Below are 19,996 nucleotides of genomic sequence, written 5' to 3' on the forward strand. Positions count from 1 at the left end.
GGGACAAAAACCTTTTCGGACGGGGGCTCCGCAGTCCGCAGCAAATACACAATTGGTCCATGACGCAAAAAAAAAAAAGTTTGAGAACCACTGCTTTATGCAACAATAAAAACATCAACATCAACGTCAACGTGAAAGAGGAAGAATGAAGAATGAAGAAAAAAGGGGGGGAAAAAAAGCACAAAACACAGTGGCATGCCTCCTACTGTCACGGTGGTGGAGGTAATTGCTGCGGTCTAACCCTGTAAAAATGTCGAGCATCCATTTAACCGAGAGGCAGCGTAGCCTTCACGGGTCAATGTCTGCACTCTCCAGAGTCAAACTGACACTTTATATTTGTGCGGTGCCATGCCTGACCCGGCTTATTATCTTGTCATTGTGAAGTACACATAGTTTATTTCCCCCGCTTTTATCCAAAGCGCTTTACATAGATCGTGCTGCATTACATTCACACACACATTCATTCACACACACACACCGATGGCGGAGTAAACCACGCAAGGCACCAACCTGCACATCGGGAGCAATTAGGGGTCGATGGTCTTGCTCAAGGACACTTTGACACTAACTCTGGGGGAGCCCACAGGGATCGAACTGGGTAGGTACCTTCCGGTTCCCATCCGGCCACTGCCGCCCATGTAATCGTTTATCCTATGAAAGCGCACGTGCACCTGAGTTCGGTGTTGAATGATAGCTGCAGCGGCGGTGTGCGTGCGTGCGTGCCTGCATGCTTGCGTGTGCGTGCGTGGGGCACTGTTTTTGTTTAAAACTAACATTATTAGATTCATCCAAAATAAAAGTAATCAATACAATGAATCGCAGAGAAGATCATTTTACAGTTGCAGCAATGCAGCCCTACAGTATATTATATGTGCATGCCTATCGTCGCCGGCGGGCAGAACCCCCACATATCCATATTATAACGTTTTTGGAAGTTTTATCGTAAATTAACTCCCCACTTGATACCACTAATTACAGCCAGCGTCACACAAAAAGCATCCAAGTTCGATGCTTTCTAATTTGAATCATGAAAAGCAACAGTTTGACAAGGATAATTGAAGCTATGAACCGCCGGGCTTCGGTGCACTGCATTACATGTGCGTGCCTGCGTGTGTGTGTGTGTGTGTGTGTGTGTGTGTGTGTGTGTGTGTGTGTTATGAGCAGGAGAGAAAAGGGAGAGAGAGAGAGAGAGAGAGAGAGAGAGTGGGTGGGTGGATTGTGTTTCAGCCATCGGGTTGAAGATGGAGCACCGATGATGCTGCCGACACCAGATGGATACACAGCAGCATCATGTTGTGTGGGCAGCAGTGGTGGAAAGTACTTACTTCATAAGTAACTAGTACATTAGAGATACATACAGTAGAACTATACTGTGCTTTACTTTGAGTATTTCCCAATTTCCAAATACTTTTACTTCTACTCCACTATACATCTCGGATCCAAATGTTGACATACATTAACCACATCAGCCCTATATAGATTTCGGCCATTTGAAAATGGCAGATCTACAAGCTTGTAGCTTGTAGTGAGCTTTTTCTCAAATTATTAGAATAACATTTGAAATGGGACATGCTGCACAACTAGTACTTTTCTACTTTACATTATTGACACATTCTGGGCGGGAAGAACCCCTTTTGGTGTTTTAAGCATTATGTTATACTTTAGCTATTGAAAAATAGCAGATCTACAAGCTCATAGTGAGCTTGTAGGTCTGCTTATTTTTGAAAAATCATGAAAATGTGGCGCAAATCTTTATATATATTCTTTCAGAGCCAACTCAAATCTTTGCTTCTGGGGGGTCCCTGGAACAACATATTTTGAGATGGGGGTCGGCGGCCAATTACATATAGTTTTGGGGGTCTTTGACATGAAAATGCTTGGGAACAACTGACATATAAACATGGGGTTTTGTGAAAACTGCCAAGATTTAGAAGGTATTTGTAGAATCGTCATCAGGTCTAAACAGTGGCGTGCACAGATAGACACTAGGGGGTGCTAGAGCACCCCCTGCCCGTTTGGCAATGTGCCCTTTCGAGAAAAAAAATATTTATTTTTTATTTTGTACAGTTACACTGTACAGTATGTGGACCATGGTAACATTGATCAGTTCTTGATAAAAAGCTTCTAATATATTATTTAGGCCACACAATCTATAAATCTCACACTATTAAGGCACGTGCACAAAGTGCCCTTTTTTCCACTTGAGCACCTGCCCCTCTAAATGTCTGTGCACGCCACTGGGTCTAAATGTGTTAAGTAAAACATCTGAGTACTTTTCCCACCACTGTGTTATGTGTGGGAGTTGTCCTCTCTCACCTCCCAAGGTGTACACCACCTCCTCCACCCTCACTCCCTAAGCCCTGAACTCGTGCACTCGCTGGCAGCCGAAAATAAATAAAGATGCGACTCCTAGTCCTCGGGGTAAGGGTGCCGATAGAGCGTCGCAGTCCCGCCCCCAATTGAGCGGCCCGGAAGAGAATTTTTTAGTTTCATAAAGTAATTTATTTAAAGACCTGTAAGCCTCGGACAAAGCCATCTCGGATGGTGACAACTCATGACAATAAACACAGTCCTTTTGGGACGAACAAACTTAATTAGAAAGAACAAAAAAAGGCAGAGTACAACAGTTTTTTTTGTTCTTTTTCTTCATTATTTGTTAGGCCCAATTTTTTTTGTTTATTGTTATGATTTGTCACCATCCGAGTTGGCTTTGTCCGAGGCTTACAGCTCTTTAAATACATGAAACGTCTATGGGAAAAATGTATTGGAAATTCATCAAAGACGGCGGGACTGCGACGCCCCATCGAAAGCACTCAGAAATGGTTAATTTCCATTTCACGATTGTGTCATCGCGACACGTGAACCCTAGCCTGACGCTGCGTTCACACGGGCAGACACAACGACCATAAGTGTGGAGCAGCTGCGTGCATCGCTGGCTTCCATTGACAATGAATGGTAGACTGTATCTTTGCATCGTCATGTCACTGGCTTCCATTGACAATGAATGGTAGACTGTATCTTTGCATCGTCATGTCACTGGCTTCCATTGACAATGAATGGTAGACTATCTTTGTGTTTGCCCGTGGGAACGCGACATGAGAGGACGAGCCCTTTCCACTGACTAGAGAGGGGCGGATTCAAACCAGCGCGGGAAACCGATGCCGGCTCCCTATTGGTTCACCACTAGACCCGCCCGCCTGCCCTTGATTGATGCTTTTGACCAAGATATGGCTACCAGTACCAGTTAAAGATGGAGTGCCGTGATTTTTGTATTTTGCATGTGTTTATAAAGTGACAGTACTTCATTAGACCCCGTGGTGTGGTTGTTAAGTGCAATGATGTCTTCCCTTTGTATTTAACCCGGTAAGACCCAACAATGCTTCTCGGTAACATCACTTAATTATCTTCTTTTTTTTTTTCTATTATTTTTTCACCTAAACATCATCATTGATGTTCATTGTTTAGTCTTGCAATGCCATTGGTCATGATATTTGCATATAAAAACCCCCCACAGTTTCTTGCAGTGGAGGCTGAAACCTTGACAGTCTTTTCTTTCAGAGCACACGTTTTGAATTCAAATGTTTGCTTCTGGGCAGTCCCCTGGAACAACATATTTTCAGATGGGGGTCGGCGGCCAAATACATTTTTGGTGTTCTTGACATGAAATAGTTTGACAACCATTGACATAAAAAAACATAGGTTTTTCAGAAAACTGTCAGGATTTAGAAGCCTTTTTTTTTCAGAATCGGCCTCAGGTCTAAATGGGTTAAGATTGTAATCCAGAATTCTATTTTAGATATATATGCTATGTTCATTGTTTACCTGGTATCTAATTTAATTTGAAAGTGTATCAATGTACCGATTGTTCTTTCAACAGTAATCCGTTTAGAGCGATGCTAGGTTATTGATTTGCCTAGGCATCCTCCTAGTTCCTCGAGGCACTACTACACTACACCGCCTCTCCGCATTCCACGTGCACGATTACCATGCTTATCGTAAGTCGCTCTGGATATAAAAACGTCTGCTACATGCCTTAAATTGTGAATCTCTAATTTGGCAGCTGTTATTGTTACACCTTGCCCTCGTCTCCTCACTATGACGCAAGAAGTTGGATAAATGATCAAGGGTGGTTAATAAACGTGATTTACGATCTTAATAAAGCATATGATAACTTTGATAAAGATGTGTGCATACCGGTCAGCTTATAGACGCTTCGATGTTCCCATATTCAGTCAGTGTGAGGAAGGAAGACGCTGCCTGCCTAGGTCGCCGTGCGTGTTGTTGGTGTAATATACTTTGTGTGGGCGATGAGATGTTTGATCTGCAGCAGGCTGGGGTAACCTTCTCCCTTTGTGTGCGGAATAAATTAACTATGCAATTATTACCAAACTGTTGCTGCTGTGCACAATAATGCAGTGGTTCTCAACCCCCCCAAGCCCACCAGCTCAGTGGCCTTGTGGTTAGAGTGTCCGCCCTGAGACTGGGAGGTTGGGGTTCGATCCCCGGCCGGGTCATACCAAAGACTCTAAAAATGGGACCCAGTGCCTCCCTGCTTGACACTCAGCATCAAGGGTTGGATTGGGGGTAAGTCCCTGCGACATACTAGCGTCATGTCCAGGGGGTGTACTTGTACATCAAGCTGCCTCACGCTACAGAAACAGGAGATAGGCTCCTGCCCTATGGGCCTCATGGCTCGGCAAGGCTACTTACTTCTCAACCCCCCCCCAAATAATCATATTGTGAACTGGGGAACACCCACCCTGACAAGCACATTTAGATTGACTCAGTTCCACAGATAAATATTGCTATAAAAATAGCCCTTTGCTCACAACGTTGCAAGGCGGCATGTAAATCGGCTATTTTCAAAACTGCTGCCTATTTCTTGGGTAATATTTCACAAATTTGGCCAATGTTTCATTCCAGAAGTATTAAAAACATGTCTTAAAAATGGCCTTGAATAAAGATCTTTAGTAATGTGCAGATAGCCTGTAAACACTTGCACATTAAGCTAATCATTTGGGGGACGTTTTGGGAGCCGGCTGCCATAGAGAGGGGACATGCCGGCTTCTATGGAATCCAACTGACTGAAATCAGCCGTGCCGAAGTCTGACAACTTCATAATCCATGCAGAGACACGGACTGCCCTATCACGGTCAAAGTGGACATAACCCACCCAGGAACTGCTGATGGTTTGCTGGTGGTCACTGGTCACACATCCGGAAGAAGACCGTCAGTCTTCTTCAGTGGCGTGCAAGAAGCTGTGGACAGATCTATTCGTCTCACCACAGGAGGTGTGGAGCAGAGAGACTAGCTTGTTTTGAAAAAAAAAAAAAAAAGAAGGGCCCAGGCCACCAGCCCCCAGTGCCTTATAAGGCAGTGTTTCTCCCAGCGAACAGAACACGCTGCTGCTGCTGCCTGCGAACAGAACAGCATGGAATACACCGAGGCTAACCGGACACACTGACTCAGTCTGAGAGAGAGAGAGAGAGAGAGAGAGAGAGAGAGAGAGAGAGAGAGAAAGAGTGAGGAGGAAGAGAGAGAAAAAGAGAGGGGGAGGGGGAGAGAGAGAGAGAAAGAGAGTTGGGGAGACAGAAAGACAGAGAGGAAGAAAGAAAGACAGAGAGAGAGAGACATAGGAGAGATAAAACACCTCCACTGTGGAGAGCAGAGAGGCAATAGGGGACATATATAGGGACAGACAGGGAACAGAAGCGACTGAAGGCTAGAGAGAAAACATGGCTCTGAAATAAATGATAGATGGCTGAATGCAACGCACGCAGCCGAGATGGGACGGGGAAAGAACTGTTATTTATGAACCCAGTGGAGTCCCTATTCTGGGGGAACAACATTCACCCTGGCCCAAAATAAACCAATCTGCAAGCTCACAAAACGTGCTGCGACGCGTTGTGAGCTTGCTTGTAGATTGGATTGTTTTCGACGACAAAGAGATTTGGTGTATTAGGGGCGACTCACACGGTCGCATCAGATTGATGTATGCTTGTTGTATGAGATGTATGCTTGTTGTAAGCTCTCAATGCATTTCCAATGGGAGTCACATTGTTTGACACAACATTTGTGTTGTATGAGGGGGAGGGGGGCAGTCGAAACACAGCCGAAAGCCATACAACAGCTTGTAGTCCAAAATGTTGTATCAAACCATGTGACTTCCATTGGAAATGCATTGGGGTGGCCATGACACTTACAACATTCATACAACAAGCATGCATCACTGTTTTAAAGGTGTGAGTGAGGCCTTAGGAGGCAGTGGTGGAAAAAGTACTCAAATGTTTTACTTAAGTAAAAGTATCAATACTGCAATATAGCAGTGTACTCCGTTACAAATAAAAGACTGGAATTCAAAATATACTTGAGTAAAATTACAAAAGTATTGGTATCAAAATGTACTTTAAAGTACCAAAGAGTAAAAGTACTCATTGTGCAAAATGTTTCAAGTTTTTGAACATAGCAGATCGGCTATTTTCAGCATGAGCATATTATGATCCATAATGCACATAAAGACCGTACACGAGCGTGCATGCAAGTATTTTGGGTAAAACGTCACGCTAACGGACCGTACTTATTTAAAAACAATTCCCTGGATTATGGGGAATAAAACTAATCTCGGGATGCCGGGCATGGCATCGATTGCACAGGTAAATTAATCTCGGTTTCTCGGGCCCGGTGCGGAAACAGTTAAATACAGTACTTAACCCCTTTTGGTGTTTTTACATAATTACATTATGTTGTAATTTAGCTATTGAAAAATAGCTGATCTACAAGCTCATAGCGTGCCACCGAGTGGCGCGCTACGAGCTTGTAGGTCTGCTATTTTTGAAAAATCGTGAAAATATTTATTTCAGAAAACTGGAGGATTTAGAAGATTCTTTTTTAAATGTTGAGGTCAGGCCTAAATGGGTTAATAAAATGTACTTAGTTACTTTCCACCACTGGTAAGGGGGGGGGGGGGGGTGTAGACCCCCTGGGGGACTCCGGTCAACTAGAGTTTAGGGTTTAGAGGGGAGGGGCAGAGTTACAGTGCGGGGTCAGGCCTTGGGGCGACAACATACTGTAGGAAGGCATGCAGTGCATTGTGTGAGAGACGCTGTAGGCTACTCGCTTTGGAACATCTCTAGGTCTAGTTGAGGCATCATACAATATGCAAACGCAGGACGCTAAAAAGCAAAAAGGGGGCTTAAAATCCAATAAAGAGGAGACGTGGGGGAAAGTTATCGTGGAAAAATAAAACACGAGGGAAGCCCACGCACCACGAGTATTCATTTAAATGTGTAGAATTGGACTCATAAAAAGGTATGTACTTATTTTGAGCTTAATTAAGGGCCATCGCTGAGTAGGACTACTTAGAGGCTGAAACTGCCAAACAACAAATTGTTTTAAGTGGGTGGATCTTTAAAGTGTAGCGTTGGACGCGTGTTCTCTCCTCCGCGTCATCAGTGCTCTTACGCTAGGTGGGGTTGGCAAAAGGGCCTTTCTTTGTGGAGTTTGCAGCATGTTCTCCCCGTGTCCACTAGGGTATGTAGTAGGTACCCTCACAAAAAACATGCAGTAATCCTGGACTCTAAACTGCCTCCCCCTGGCCAGCAGGAGCACCTGATGCAGGGGAAAGGATCTGGTTGGAATAACGTGTTCCTTCTGCCCTCTACGTCCAACCGGGGAAACTCCCCCCCCCTGTCAGGTGAAAAGAAGCGGCCTGCTCACCCCTCATGCATTGAAGGAAGCATGAGCTCAGTTCGGGGCTCTCCCCAGGTTTGCAGAAGGAGAGTTGCGCCCAGGGTTACATTAGATAATTGACACAGGGTGAAATAAAATTGGTTACAAAAAATCGTGGGATAAAAATGTAGTCTTAAAAAAAAATCAGACCCATCTGAACTGAGTGGTACTCGTGCTGTAGTACTGTACTGTACTGCACGGGCCCTCCTCCCTGGCCTGTGTGTGTGTGTGTGTGTGTGTGTGGCTGCGCAACAGTGACACTTGGTGGTCAACAGACACAATTTCTGTACTCGGACGGATGGACAGACCCAGCCAGCCAGGGACACACATGGCCGTCTATTGGAGTGGCTAGCACCACTCAAAGAGTGTACTGTAGCATAGAGTTGTACCGTAACGGGCCCGAAACCCTACCCATGTACTCGTACGTATCTCGGAATAGGTCCCGATACTCTGACCCCATACCAAAACATTCAATAGGCCTATCTCACAGCATTTCCCCGCCCCCTTTTGGAGCTAGTGGTGTTATTTTGTTTGCGGTCCATAGGCTTCCATGTTAAAAGAGGTATTTTCACAAGCCACAAACTACCGTTTTGTAAAGGTAAGGTTTATTCTACTTATTTGAGTTGTTATACCATTGTGTTTTCTTCATATTATTATCGGTCTTTGACATTTTAACATTAGGAAATGTACTTAGATTATCCAGAGAAAAAAAGTGTAAATGCCTAATGTTAACTGACACCACTATCTACCGGAAGTGGGCGTGGAAAGGGGGCTGTGAGATAGGCCTATTGACACTGTGGTGCGACCAAAGCGGCTACTGTTCTACTGTTCAATCAATGTGTAGCCTATTGCTAAATATATGACAACACAAAATGCATAAACTTCTAAGTGAGTAGGCTATGAAAAATCGATTCGGTTCGACTCCCGATCCCGACGGCCTTTACTGCATGTCACTCCCCCACCTCTGTCCCCCATTTCCTGTCAGCTTACTGTCTGTCCCTCTATAAAAAAATATAAATAAAAGCAAAACATTTAGAAATCAAATTGGGTATAAATAGGGTATAAAGCCTTTTCTTTCTTTCTGGCTTTGTTAGTACCCGTGTGTGTGATCTCAAAAATAAATGTGTAGTTGCACCACTCAGTTCACACGGGTGTGATTTTTTACAAACAAGTACATTTCAAGCCCTGTAATTGAACAGTACATATCTGTATCGGCGAGTACTCAAAATGAAGTACAAGTTGTACCTGTTACGTAAACAGGGGGCTGTCAGTCTGTCAACAACTGCAGTATCGCGATGACAGGCAGCCCATGCCGCCCGTTCTGTGCCTTTTAGATACCTCAATAACAATCATACAATGTGCACACACCAAAACAACAAGAGATCAGATAACAAATTAACTATTATGTCTTCTTTTATTGCCCCCTACCTATCATTACCCTATCATTCAAATATAGTTCATATGCTTATGTACACCTATAGGCTCTCTTTGATTTCAATGCATTCCATCAGGGTTTGTTCGCCTCAAGGCACGTAACGTTAGCTCTCTCCTTCTTTACGTAGCCGTAAGTTGTGACAGTCCACTACCAATATAAAACCAGTTGACGTCTGGACCTCAATATTGGCTGAATAGTAATAAACATTATTTACATGTATAATGTCAGACTCAGAAACAACACTAGTATTTTATCCATGTCCGCTATTATGTAATACTGATATGTAAACAAAGGCGAGTTGACGACGACGTAACATGCAAAAAAAGACGTGAAGGCCCAGCAACTCATTATTCGCGTGTGGACGAACGGCCCCAAATGCATAGAAAAGGCTATGTTTGTCAAAATGCCTGTGTGTAATACTGTGTACAAAGTGCAACCACTTGAACTCCACCATCCCCATTTTGGGAATGTCAAAAATAATAGGCAAACATTCGGCAAGAATAGCAGACAATCTGCACGCGCACACTGTGAGGCTTGTGAGCTTTGTGGATATTGTAGATATTTGATGTAGGGGGGGGGGGGGCAAAGACAAAACCCAGGGAGGGGGTTTAAACGAGTGAATAAGTGGTTAAACTGGCAACTCGAGAAGGATAGCATACAACTTGTCTGGGCGTTCGTTCAGGCAGCTCATCATGTACCAGGCAGTGACAAAGCAAAACGAACAAAGAAAGAGGAAACAGATTAGACAATAGATTGTAGGCTCTCTCTCGCTCTCTCTCTCGCCCAGTCATACTTGATTCATTGAATGATTGTGTTACGAGTATCACAAGTTATTAATCTCTCATTCCCTATCGGTGCAACTCTGCCTATGGCAGCGCCGTGCAGTGTGTGGGGATCACCGAGAAGGGATCTCCAGCCTCTCCCACCCTGGCCATTAAAAGCCACTTTTATCATGACGTGTCTCCGATTGATTGATTGATTGATTGATTGATTGGCTCCACCACCACCACACTTGTGACCAGAAGATTGTGCTTGAAAGAGCCCAGACAGGTCTTTGTTGACCATGTGATGTCCCCATGACAACATTAGACCTGTCTTATGCTATTACGACATTTTACATGACGATTAACTGTCACAAATAAAAACAATTGTGTTTTTGTCATTGAACACTGGAACAAACCAAAATAAATTTCTTGCTTGGCTTTCAGGCTTCGTAAACAAAAAGGTGCAAAGGGCGGATAATGACAAATAACTTACATAAATGAATAACTTTATCTGACAACTTAAACTTACATCATTTTACCCATTTTGGGCGGGAACCCCTTTTGGTGTTTTAAGCATTATGTTATGGTAAATGGTGCATTTATATAGCTTTACATAGACTGTGCATTACATTCACCCATTCACAAATTTCACACAAACATTCATACACCGATTGCGGCGGAAGCCATGCAAGGTACCAACCAGCACATCGGGAGCAATTTGGGGTTCAGTGTCTTGCCCAAGGACACTTCGACATGTAGCCAGGAGGAGCCGGGATTCGAACCGCCGACCCATGGATCATTGGACGACCTGCTCTACCTCTTGAGCCACAGTCGCCCCATATTTATATTTTAGCTATTGAAAAATAGCAGATCTACAAGCTTGTAGGTCTGCTATTTCTGAAAAATCGTGAAAATGTGGCGCAAATCTTTGAATATATATTCTTTCAGAGCCAAAGTTTTTAACTCAAATCTTTGCTTCTTGGGGGGTCTCTGGAACAACATATTTTCAGACAGGGGTCGGCGGCCAATTACATATAATTTTGGGGTTCCTTGACGTGAAAATGAGAATGAGAACCACTGAAACTGGAAACTGTCATGATTTAGAAGACATTTGTAAAATTGTTCCCAAGTCAAAATGGGTTAATAACTTTTATACTTTTATAACTTTTAAATTGGCCTAAGAGCTAGCGGACCACGTTATCGCGCTCATTTCACTATGACTCAGCCATGACCATATTAGGAGTTCCCTGCAGCTACACCCCACTATGGAGTGTGTGTTGTTGAACCTCAACGTGTTGTCATGGCATCAGGCGTAAACAAATCAGTCAGCTCCATACGTGGGGCATATATGGGCATACACTGATGACATCAGCGATCTCCATATACGGGCATTGTACGGGTACAATGGCTGACGTACACAGAGATGTGGGGATATTGGCCGGATCTGTGGTGTGACTTAGGCAATAAGCAATAAGCAATAGCAATAGATCTGTGGTGTGACTCTTAGGCAACAGCCTGAACCCTCGGGTACACGAATAGCCGAAATACAGATCTACGAGCTGAAAACGCATCACATCGTGAGGTGCATTTTGAGCTTGTGTATATCTGCCGTTTCCACAAATTTCAAAAATGTCGGAAAATATATGAACGTTTTTCTAAATGGAAATGATTATGACAATTATGCAAAAGAATCTCAAAATAAATAATGTTGTCAAATAAATCTCAAATAATTGCGATCAGGCGATTATATACTGTAATAATTATGACAGGTATCCATCCATCTATGACTGTACTGTATACCTGACCTGCACCCCTGTTCTCTCTGGGCATGTCATATTATACCCAAACATTTTGCCAAAAGTAGCCAATCTACAAGCTCATGACGAGCCGTATTTTGAGCTTGAAGATGGGTTATTTCCGGTGATAAGAGGGGGCCAATACAGACCCTCTAGGCTATAAGTATAAAGGCTTTTTAAGCGGTTAACCACCCCAAAAATATGCTGACTAAACTCCACTTTAGGTCAGGATACCCAAATTGGCGGTACAATTAGGAGAAATACTTGGGGGCAGGGAGACCCAGCGGTTAAGAGATTGAAGCATGAAAACGGACATATACTTCCTCGTTGTATGTGTGCACTGTGGTCTGGAAATGGCAGAGCTACAAGCTCACAGAGTGTCACGGACGCGACACTCTGTGAACTTGTAGGTCTGCCATTTTCGTGCGCGCGACACGCGCGTACGACGGGACCATAAATCAAGCTTAACAAGAGACAGAGATAAGGCCACAAGCGAAAGGGGAAAGTGCAGCCATTGGAAGGGACTTTGAGCCCCATATATAGACGCCAACTATTTACTCAGTGAGGTCATTTCCTTGAGCACGGCAGAAAGGCAACTTATGTTATGTGACCGTGCAATCAAGTGTCCATATTTCTTTATCAGGAGATATGCCCTTTCTTTATGCTTGCCCTCGCCAATCCCTCACTATTCTCCCAAGCTGCCAAGTGAGTCCGGTACGTCGGTCAGCAACAGTGTTCGGCTGCCAAATAAAAGAAATCATTCGAGCTTGCACAGGGGAAAAAAGGGTTCCTGCCTTTGCTTGCATTCTACTGCTTATTGAGGCAGTAGACTATTTTTTACAGTAGTGTAGGTGGGTGCTGGCTGGCTGACTGACTGTGGACTTGCTGAGGACTTTTTCATGGCTATTTGGGTGTTGTTTTAAAAAAAACATGGTTTAACTTCAGGCCTTGACTAAATAGTTTATTTTTTTTCCACGTCTAGACTGTGACATTGCTATGCCTGCGAGTCTGGCCCTGAGTGTCTTATCAAAAGGGACAGGTCACACTGCATTTTTAATTCTGCTGGTAGGAGTGTAAGCATACCACAGCGACAGCACCATGGCACATACATTATAGTCAAAGATTGTGTGAATACCTTTTGTTTTATTTTATTTTTTGAGTGGTGTAAACCACTCCTACAACTGGCTTTGTTAGTCTGTCTGTCTGTCTCTGCGTAAAAAATGAGCATGGTTGCTACAGTCACCCAGTTCACACGGGTGTGATCTCATTACGTCAGACATTACGTCAGACCACAGCTGATCAGGCTATATAAGACTTTACACCACTCAGTTCACACGGGTGTGATTTTTTTTTAATCAACGCCATCAACTGAAATATTTCAAACCATAAACTTGGGCAGTAGGTTGTTGACACAGTGGTGCAACAATTAATCAAACAATTTAATTAATTACTATAAAAAACATAATTGATAATCAATCATTTAATAAAATGATCGATTCATAATAATGGATCCCTATTTTGGGAATGTCATCATAGGTGAAAAGTTTCGAAAAATTATAATAATAATTTTAAAAAAAAAAAGCTGATCCACAAGCTTGCAACAGCTTGCGTTGGTGCTACAAAAATATAAGCTTTAAGTGCTTAATTAATTCGTCGACACACAACTTAACTTGGTTAATCGAACAAAGCAATCGATACAGAAGGGGAGCCGAATAGCCACAGCACTAAAATAATGCCGTCCAGGACAGGACAGGAGTCGGGGGACAGGTATGTGATGCGGCAGAATGCAGTCTCATACCAGCAGTCAGTCAGATTTGCACAGTCAGCGTTCTGTAAGCCTTGGGGCTACAGTAGGTCAGTCAGTCAGCCACAGTATACCTCTGCCAAGCCCTTAATTGCAACCTCACAATAGAAGGAAACCATTACCGATATTTGTGCCTCTTTCCCTCTCTCTCTCTCTCTCTCTGGCCTGAACCTGACTGTACACATTACCGATTTAACCGTTACTTATACTATTACAACTCAACGGTCCTGGCTGGGCAGCTTTACCCATTTCAAAGAGTGGCGTTTTATTGCTGTTGCTATGGCAAAATAGCAGGAGTGTCGTGACTCGTGAGTCATTCTTTTAACCCATTCTGGGGGCGGGAAACCCTTTTGGTGTTAGCATTATGTTATGCTTTAGCTATTGAAAAATAGCAGATCTACAAGCTCATAGCGCGCCACCGAGTGGCGCGCTACGAGCTTGTAGGTCTGCTATTTTTGAAAAATCGAAGAACGACATAGAAACATAGCTTTTTCAGAAAACTGTCAGGATGTAGAATACATTTTTAGAATCTGATCTCATGTCAAAATGGGTTTAATAAAGTGAGGATGAGCCCAGAGAGAGAGAGAGAGAGAGAGAGAGAGAGAGAGATGGAAGCCTCGGCGTCATAAATCCCCACCTTCTCTTTCTCTCCATCCCGGTGACAGCAGCAAGCAACTAACGGGGGCTAAAAATGGAAACCTGCAGGCCGTTTCCTCCTACGCGTGCTCTTCCCACTCAACTTTTGTCTAGAAGCGCAGTCGTCGCTCTTGTATCTCGCCGACGACGGCGACTCAACGCAGGAAGTAAACAGACACGGTGGCGCTGAGTGTTTACAGTATGTGCAGCAGTGGTTCTTAAAGGGGGTCCGGGAACCCCCCCCCCCCCCCCCGGTCCAGGTCCTGGGCAAAGACTTAAAGGACCTCTTCACCACTTTTCAACCTATCTTCACATAATTGGTCCTCACTAATGTTCAGGATAAAATAGCACCATTTTTTTTCCTACTCGGTCTGTGTCTCATGGGAGGGCTGTGGGCAGTTCAGAAACCTGTCCACCAGTGACATCGTCGATGGGGAATCCATCCAAGTAAAATAGAAACTGCAGGCTTTCCATTCCTGAAAAGTTACCATGCTATAATGGAAGACATCGTTCTCGCGATAATAAAATTCCAAATTATAATTTTTTGTTTTAAAAAACAAATCTGCCTAACGATGATATGTCACTGGAAGACGGGTTTCTGAACACAGCCGTCCTATCAGAGTCAGACACAGACAGATTTTTGCTATTTTTTATCATGAACATTAATGAGGACCAATTATATGAAGATAGATTGAAAAGTGGTGAAGTCGTCGTTTAACCACTTTAATAATATACAGCATAGTGTTGCAGTCCCGCCCCCTTTCATGGCGACAACGACAGGCCCGGAAAATAATTCCCCATGCATTTTTCATAGACGTTCCAAAACGTATTTATTTAAAGATATGTAAGGCTCGGACAAAGCCAACTCGGACCGTGACAAATCATAACAAACACAATTTTTTGGGCCGAACAAATGATTAGAAAGAATAAAAAAAGGGTTAGGGTTACAGGGTAAAACAATTTTTGTGTTGTTTTCCCTTCTTTGTAATCATTTGTTCGGCCCAAAATATTGTGTTTATTGTCATGATTTGTCACGATCCGAGTTGGCTTTGTCCGAGGCTTACAGATCGTTAAATAAATACTTTTTGAAACGTCTATGGGGATAAATGCATGGGGAATTATTTTCCGGGCCTGTCGTAATCATGAAAGGGGGCGGGACTGCGACGGTTTATAGTTGCCGTCGTCGGGCAAAGACCTCTCCATATTTTAACTTTTTGTGTTTTTTCAAAAAATAATGCCATGCTTGATCATACTACGGCATAACATAAAAGCATCAAAAGTATCAAGATCCACAAGCTCAAAAAACACATATTTTGAGCTCACCGATCTGCCATTTTTAAATTCGAACCCTGAAAAGTAACCGTTTTGGACATTATGACGTTTCACCCGACAGAAATATAGCAGATATACAAAAACTTTGGAATATTTTAGAAACATTTAACAACACAAATCTTGTATGGGGGGGGGGGGGGGGGTTCCTGGCACACAATATCTTCAGATGGGGGTCTGCAGACCAAATTGCATGTTAATTTGAGAGTCCTTGACATGAATACGTTGGAGAACCGGTGGTTTAACAAGGAATGGATGCCTGATATCGTGGTCATGCTGACCCGCGGTGTTGAGGAATGCACAGATGTTACTAATTCACCAGACTAACTTTATCCTACGCACTGATTCATTAAGATTCACTGCACAACATCAACTCTATACGGTACCCTTACTTTACCTTTCTCCAATGGAGAGATAGACCTTTATTGCAGTGGTTCTCACTGCAATGTCAAGGACCCCCCACATTAATATGTATTCTGTTTGACTAATTGACGTGGAAATGTTTCAAGGTTTTGTGTCTTGTAGATTGGCTATATTCAAATCGCCAATGTATAGAGGTTTCAAAGTGGCTAAACTGATTCTGATGCCTTCATATAAAGCAATTGTGCTTGTGGACCCTTTTCCAGAATCCTTGGTGGTCCCCAGACCCCACTTTGAGAACCACTGCTTCATTGATCCCACAGGGGATATTCAGTTGGCACAACATGGCAGTGCTGCAGTTTCTCAAATGTCTCTTTATTCCATTAAAACCTGAAGCTGATTCTAAAACCTGACCTCAGTTTTCTGAAAAACAATCTAAAAATGGGTTCCTGTCTTGAAAGGTAAAAACTGAAAACCCCAAAAGGGGTTCCCATCCAAATGGGTAATAGTATATACACAACATACATCATAATTTATCTGGTACAAACCCCCCAAATGCCCCCCAAACCGTAGCATTAATGATCCCTAGATGCCTCAAAAAGCAAGCTGCTTATGGTAGTAGGAAATGTCAACATTGGCAATGGGCATTCCATGTAACATCTGAACTCACTGACTAACTTTGACCACACAGGGGAATCTAATGTTGGACGGCAAGTCAAATAGATGCATGTTAACATCCCGACTATAGCCACTGTCATCATTCCTAATGTGTGACCTAGGTTTACATCCAGAATGTGCAGTATGACACTTGTTTGAAATATGCTAGTCGTGTCGAAGCAGATGCTTCATCTTGATTTCTCATATTCGAAACCATTCTCTTGGAAGTCGCCAGACTTATAAGAGGGTCGTAAATCACTTTTGAGTTATTTGACTCAAGGATTCTCGTGAAATGGCCTAGAATCCTCTGTTTATTCAACCTCTAAGTATAGTCCTGTAAACTCCTGTTGTGGCCCCACTATGAATGTTTCCAGATTAGGGGCCGTTTCCCTATAAAAGTTGCATGTGTAATTAAAATAAAAAAATATTTTGGAGGTAGCTTTTCATGTGTTTAATACAAGTATAGAGAACTGATCTCAATCCAGGGCATTTCATAATGCAAAACGTTTGATCAGGTCAAAACAACAACAGGGACTAGGGACTAGGTTGGCGGAGGGTGTGTAGAGCCCAGGATCACATTAGATAATTGACACAGGGGTGAAAAATGGGTTACAAAATGCGTGGGATAAAAATTATAAAGAAAACAACAACACTACAGTAGCTGCTCAACCATCCATCATTGAAGGGGGTAAAGAACCGATAGTGTGCATGCATATGAATTTGGCAATTTGCTCTGCCAATATGCTTGGTCAAAACTGTGACAGTACTACTACTAGGCTACCATCCTTGTCCAACAGCGGCTCTACCCTAGTAGAGCCCTGAAGTAACCACGGGACACAGTGATAGCAGCCTTTACTCCGTTTACTGTCCAGCAGGCAATTATGCTTGTCTAGTCAGTGCAAAAAACTTTTACACTTCAAGGTCTCCCCTTAACTCTGACAGTATACAACAAATGGAACCAAATGGACCTGAATGGTTCATTTGGTTCCATTTGTAACCCCGCCACCCCCCCCTGAGAGTCCATACAATCCACTTTTTGAGAATCACGGGTCTGGTGGGCGTAGAATGCTACAGTAAATACAGATAGTAGCTTACTGTCCAGTAGCCTACTATCCATGTCTAGTGCACTGGGGGCCTAACTGGCCTACAGTAGAACCCTGAAGTTACCATGGGGTGGGGGGCGAAGGGGAGGCACATTTGTCCACTAATCCTAATCTGCAGAGACAACAACATGCCACCAACCAACAGATTGTCTGTGTCTGCCCTTCTTTTGGCTTAATTATTAGCCAGGGCCTGCCTTTCTGTCTATGTCTGTCTGTCATCCATGTGCGTTTATTTTGGCCCCACTTCACCTTTTGATCTCCTCAAATAGTATTGCTAATATTGCGCAAAAAAAGGGTCAAGCCTCGTATACTTTATCGTAAACCAGAATAGCTAGCTACATTGTTATAGGATGTTGGATACTTAAGTGTCAGTAAAATCGCCAATAATTCTTCTAGCAGCAGCACCATAGTGGAAGGAAGTCCGCCTACTCTAAAAATGATAACAAACCCTCCAGACTCCTACATTGTGGGACAATAACACGCCAGTTGCCCATTATAAACATTGTTGTGTTTCAATATGTCCAACTTCTTTGCTGCTCAGAATGGATGTGTCAGTGTCAGCGGCGTGCACACACATCCATCTGAACAAATACAGAAGTTATTACAATAGTTTTATACTTTTTATTTTAAAGAAGATCGCCCTCAAAGATCTGAAACTTTTAGTCAAACTTACCACCAAACTTTCCAGGTTGATGGCACATTTGGGGTCCCTGATCATGTCCTCCAGTTGCTTCAGCCGAGTTTCCATCCTCCTCTCGGCGCCCGACATCTCTGCAGCCAGTGTGGGGGATCAGAAGCCCCCACCCCCCCGACCGTTAGTAAACGTTCGAAAATGTTAAACCGTTTTGACGTTACATGTGGAGGGAGGACCAAAAAAAAGATCCTTCTCTTCTCTTCTTTGTTCCTGGGCTTAATGGCCGTGGGCCTAGCAGCAGCAGAGCTATAGACTGCTGCTTAAAATGTGTGGACTGGACTCACGGTCACAGCCCACCCAGATCGCCCTTTTTTCGTTGTGTGTGTGCGTGCAGTGAGTGTGTGCAACAATGAACAAGAAAAGAAAAATAATATATCCCTTCCTTCCTTCTCTTCTCCACAAACAATAAACACCAGCGCCCAGAGATAATAAGAGATGGGAAGTTGTGTTTCTTGTGATCCGAGTTTTATTAGATCCGAAAGTGGCGATCGAGCCACTCTGCTCCCACTGTGCAGGCTGAGGAGGGACCGATCCGCTGTTCCGACTGAGAGGGGAAGGATTATGCAGAAAGTTTGAATTGTGGAGGATCCACGCACAGCAACAGGCAACAGGCAGCAGCAGCATAGGGCGTTTTCACCGCCCCCCCTTCCTCCCCTCCTCTCTCGGGCTTCACCCGAATACTTTGACTGAACTCGACCCGATCTGTGATCCTCCACCAGGCACTAAACCTCGCCGTCGTTTCTGGATCCGTCTATCGAATCCCCCACATTCAGATCAGAATAATAATAAGTAGTTGTTGGGTTTTTTGGGGGGGTTGGGGGGGAGGAGTCCTTGTTGATATTAACGCATGATCCAACAGGTCATCATCATCATCCGCGGAAAGAACTACAATGTCCGCTGATGATCGCCGCACTGTGGCTCCCGCGCTGCATTTTTAATGAGAAAACATTATCGTCTTCTTCTTCCTGGAGTTGTTCCTCTCTCGCATTTTCTCCAACAACAACAGCACTCTCCTCCTGGTCTGCTGCTCTGCTCTTGTTCCTGAAGGCTCATCAACAAACCTAATTGTTTGGTCGGACTCGGGGAGAGGGAGTCGGGGCTTCTCTCTCTCTCTCTCTCTCTCTCTCAAACTCCACCAACCTCCTCCTCCGAATTCCTCACATACACTCGCACACTAGCTAACAACACACGCACGCACACACTGCTAAACACGCACACGCCCCCTGTCTGTGTGTGTGTGAGCTTGAAGACTCTCTCCTCCCCCTGTCTGACATCAACATGCTGAAGTGAACGGAGTGGGAAGCTTCAAGCTTCTTCTTTTTTCTTCCCATACGCCTTCTGCTCTCTCACTCTCTCTCTCTCTCTCTCTCTCTCTCATCTTATGAACAGAAAATCCGTTATTTTGGGATATGCCTGTAATTCCCAGAGGATTTTTTATTTTTAAATAAGTGTGTGCTAAAGTGCTGCAAAGAGTAACAGCTACTGATAAGAAAAACATTGTTTGCAAAGTATACGTGACTGCGTCCATCCATTTGCACATAAATAGTAATTTATATTGTTAATTAGTTGGTATAATATTATTGTATCATTCAGCAATGCTGCTATATTTTTCCATGTTCCTCCAACAGAGGGCGTATTGAGCTAACATTTATTTATTTCAGAAAGCCCTCAGTGATTCCCTAACGTTTTA

The 19,996-nt window shown here is 43.6% G+C and overlaps 1 protein-coding gene across 2 annotated transcripts in view; it reads right to left on the minus strand.

The window, feature by feature from the left end:
- Positions 1 to 19,573, minus strand: part of rock2a (rho-associated, coiled-coil containing protein kinase 2a) — an 80,639-nt gene extending 61,066 nt beyond the window's left edge. The window contains exon 1 of one of the 2 annotated variants that reach the window (XM_079527897.1): positions 18,286 to 19,573. In XM_079527897.1, coding sequence (XP_079384023.1) covers positions 18,286 to 18,381 — 96 coding nt within the window. In that variant the 5' untranslated portion in view covers positions 18,382 to 19,573. The remainder of the gene's footprint in view (positions 1 to 18,285) is intronic. The other variant, XM_079527898.1, reaches the window with a different exon arrangement.
- Positions 19,574 to 19,996: the final 423 nt, after the last annotated feature.

The sequence above is a fragment of the Electrona antarctica genome, assembly GCF_951216825.1.
Source record: "Electrona antarctica genome assembly, chromosome: 18".
Taxonomy (NCBI): Eukaryota; Metazoa; Chordata; class Actinopteri; order Myctophiformes; family Myctophidae; genus Electrona; species Electrona antarctica.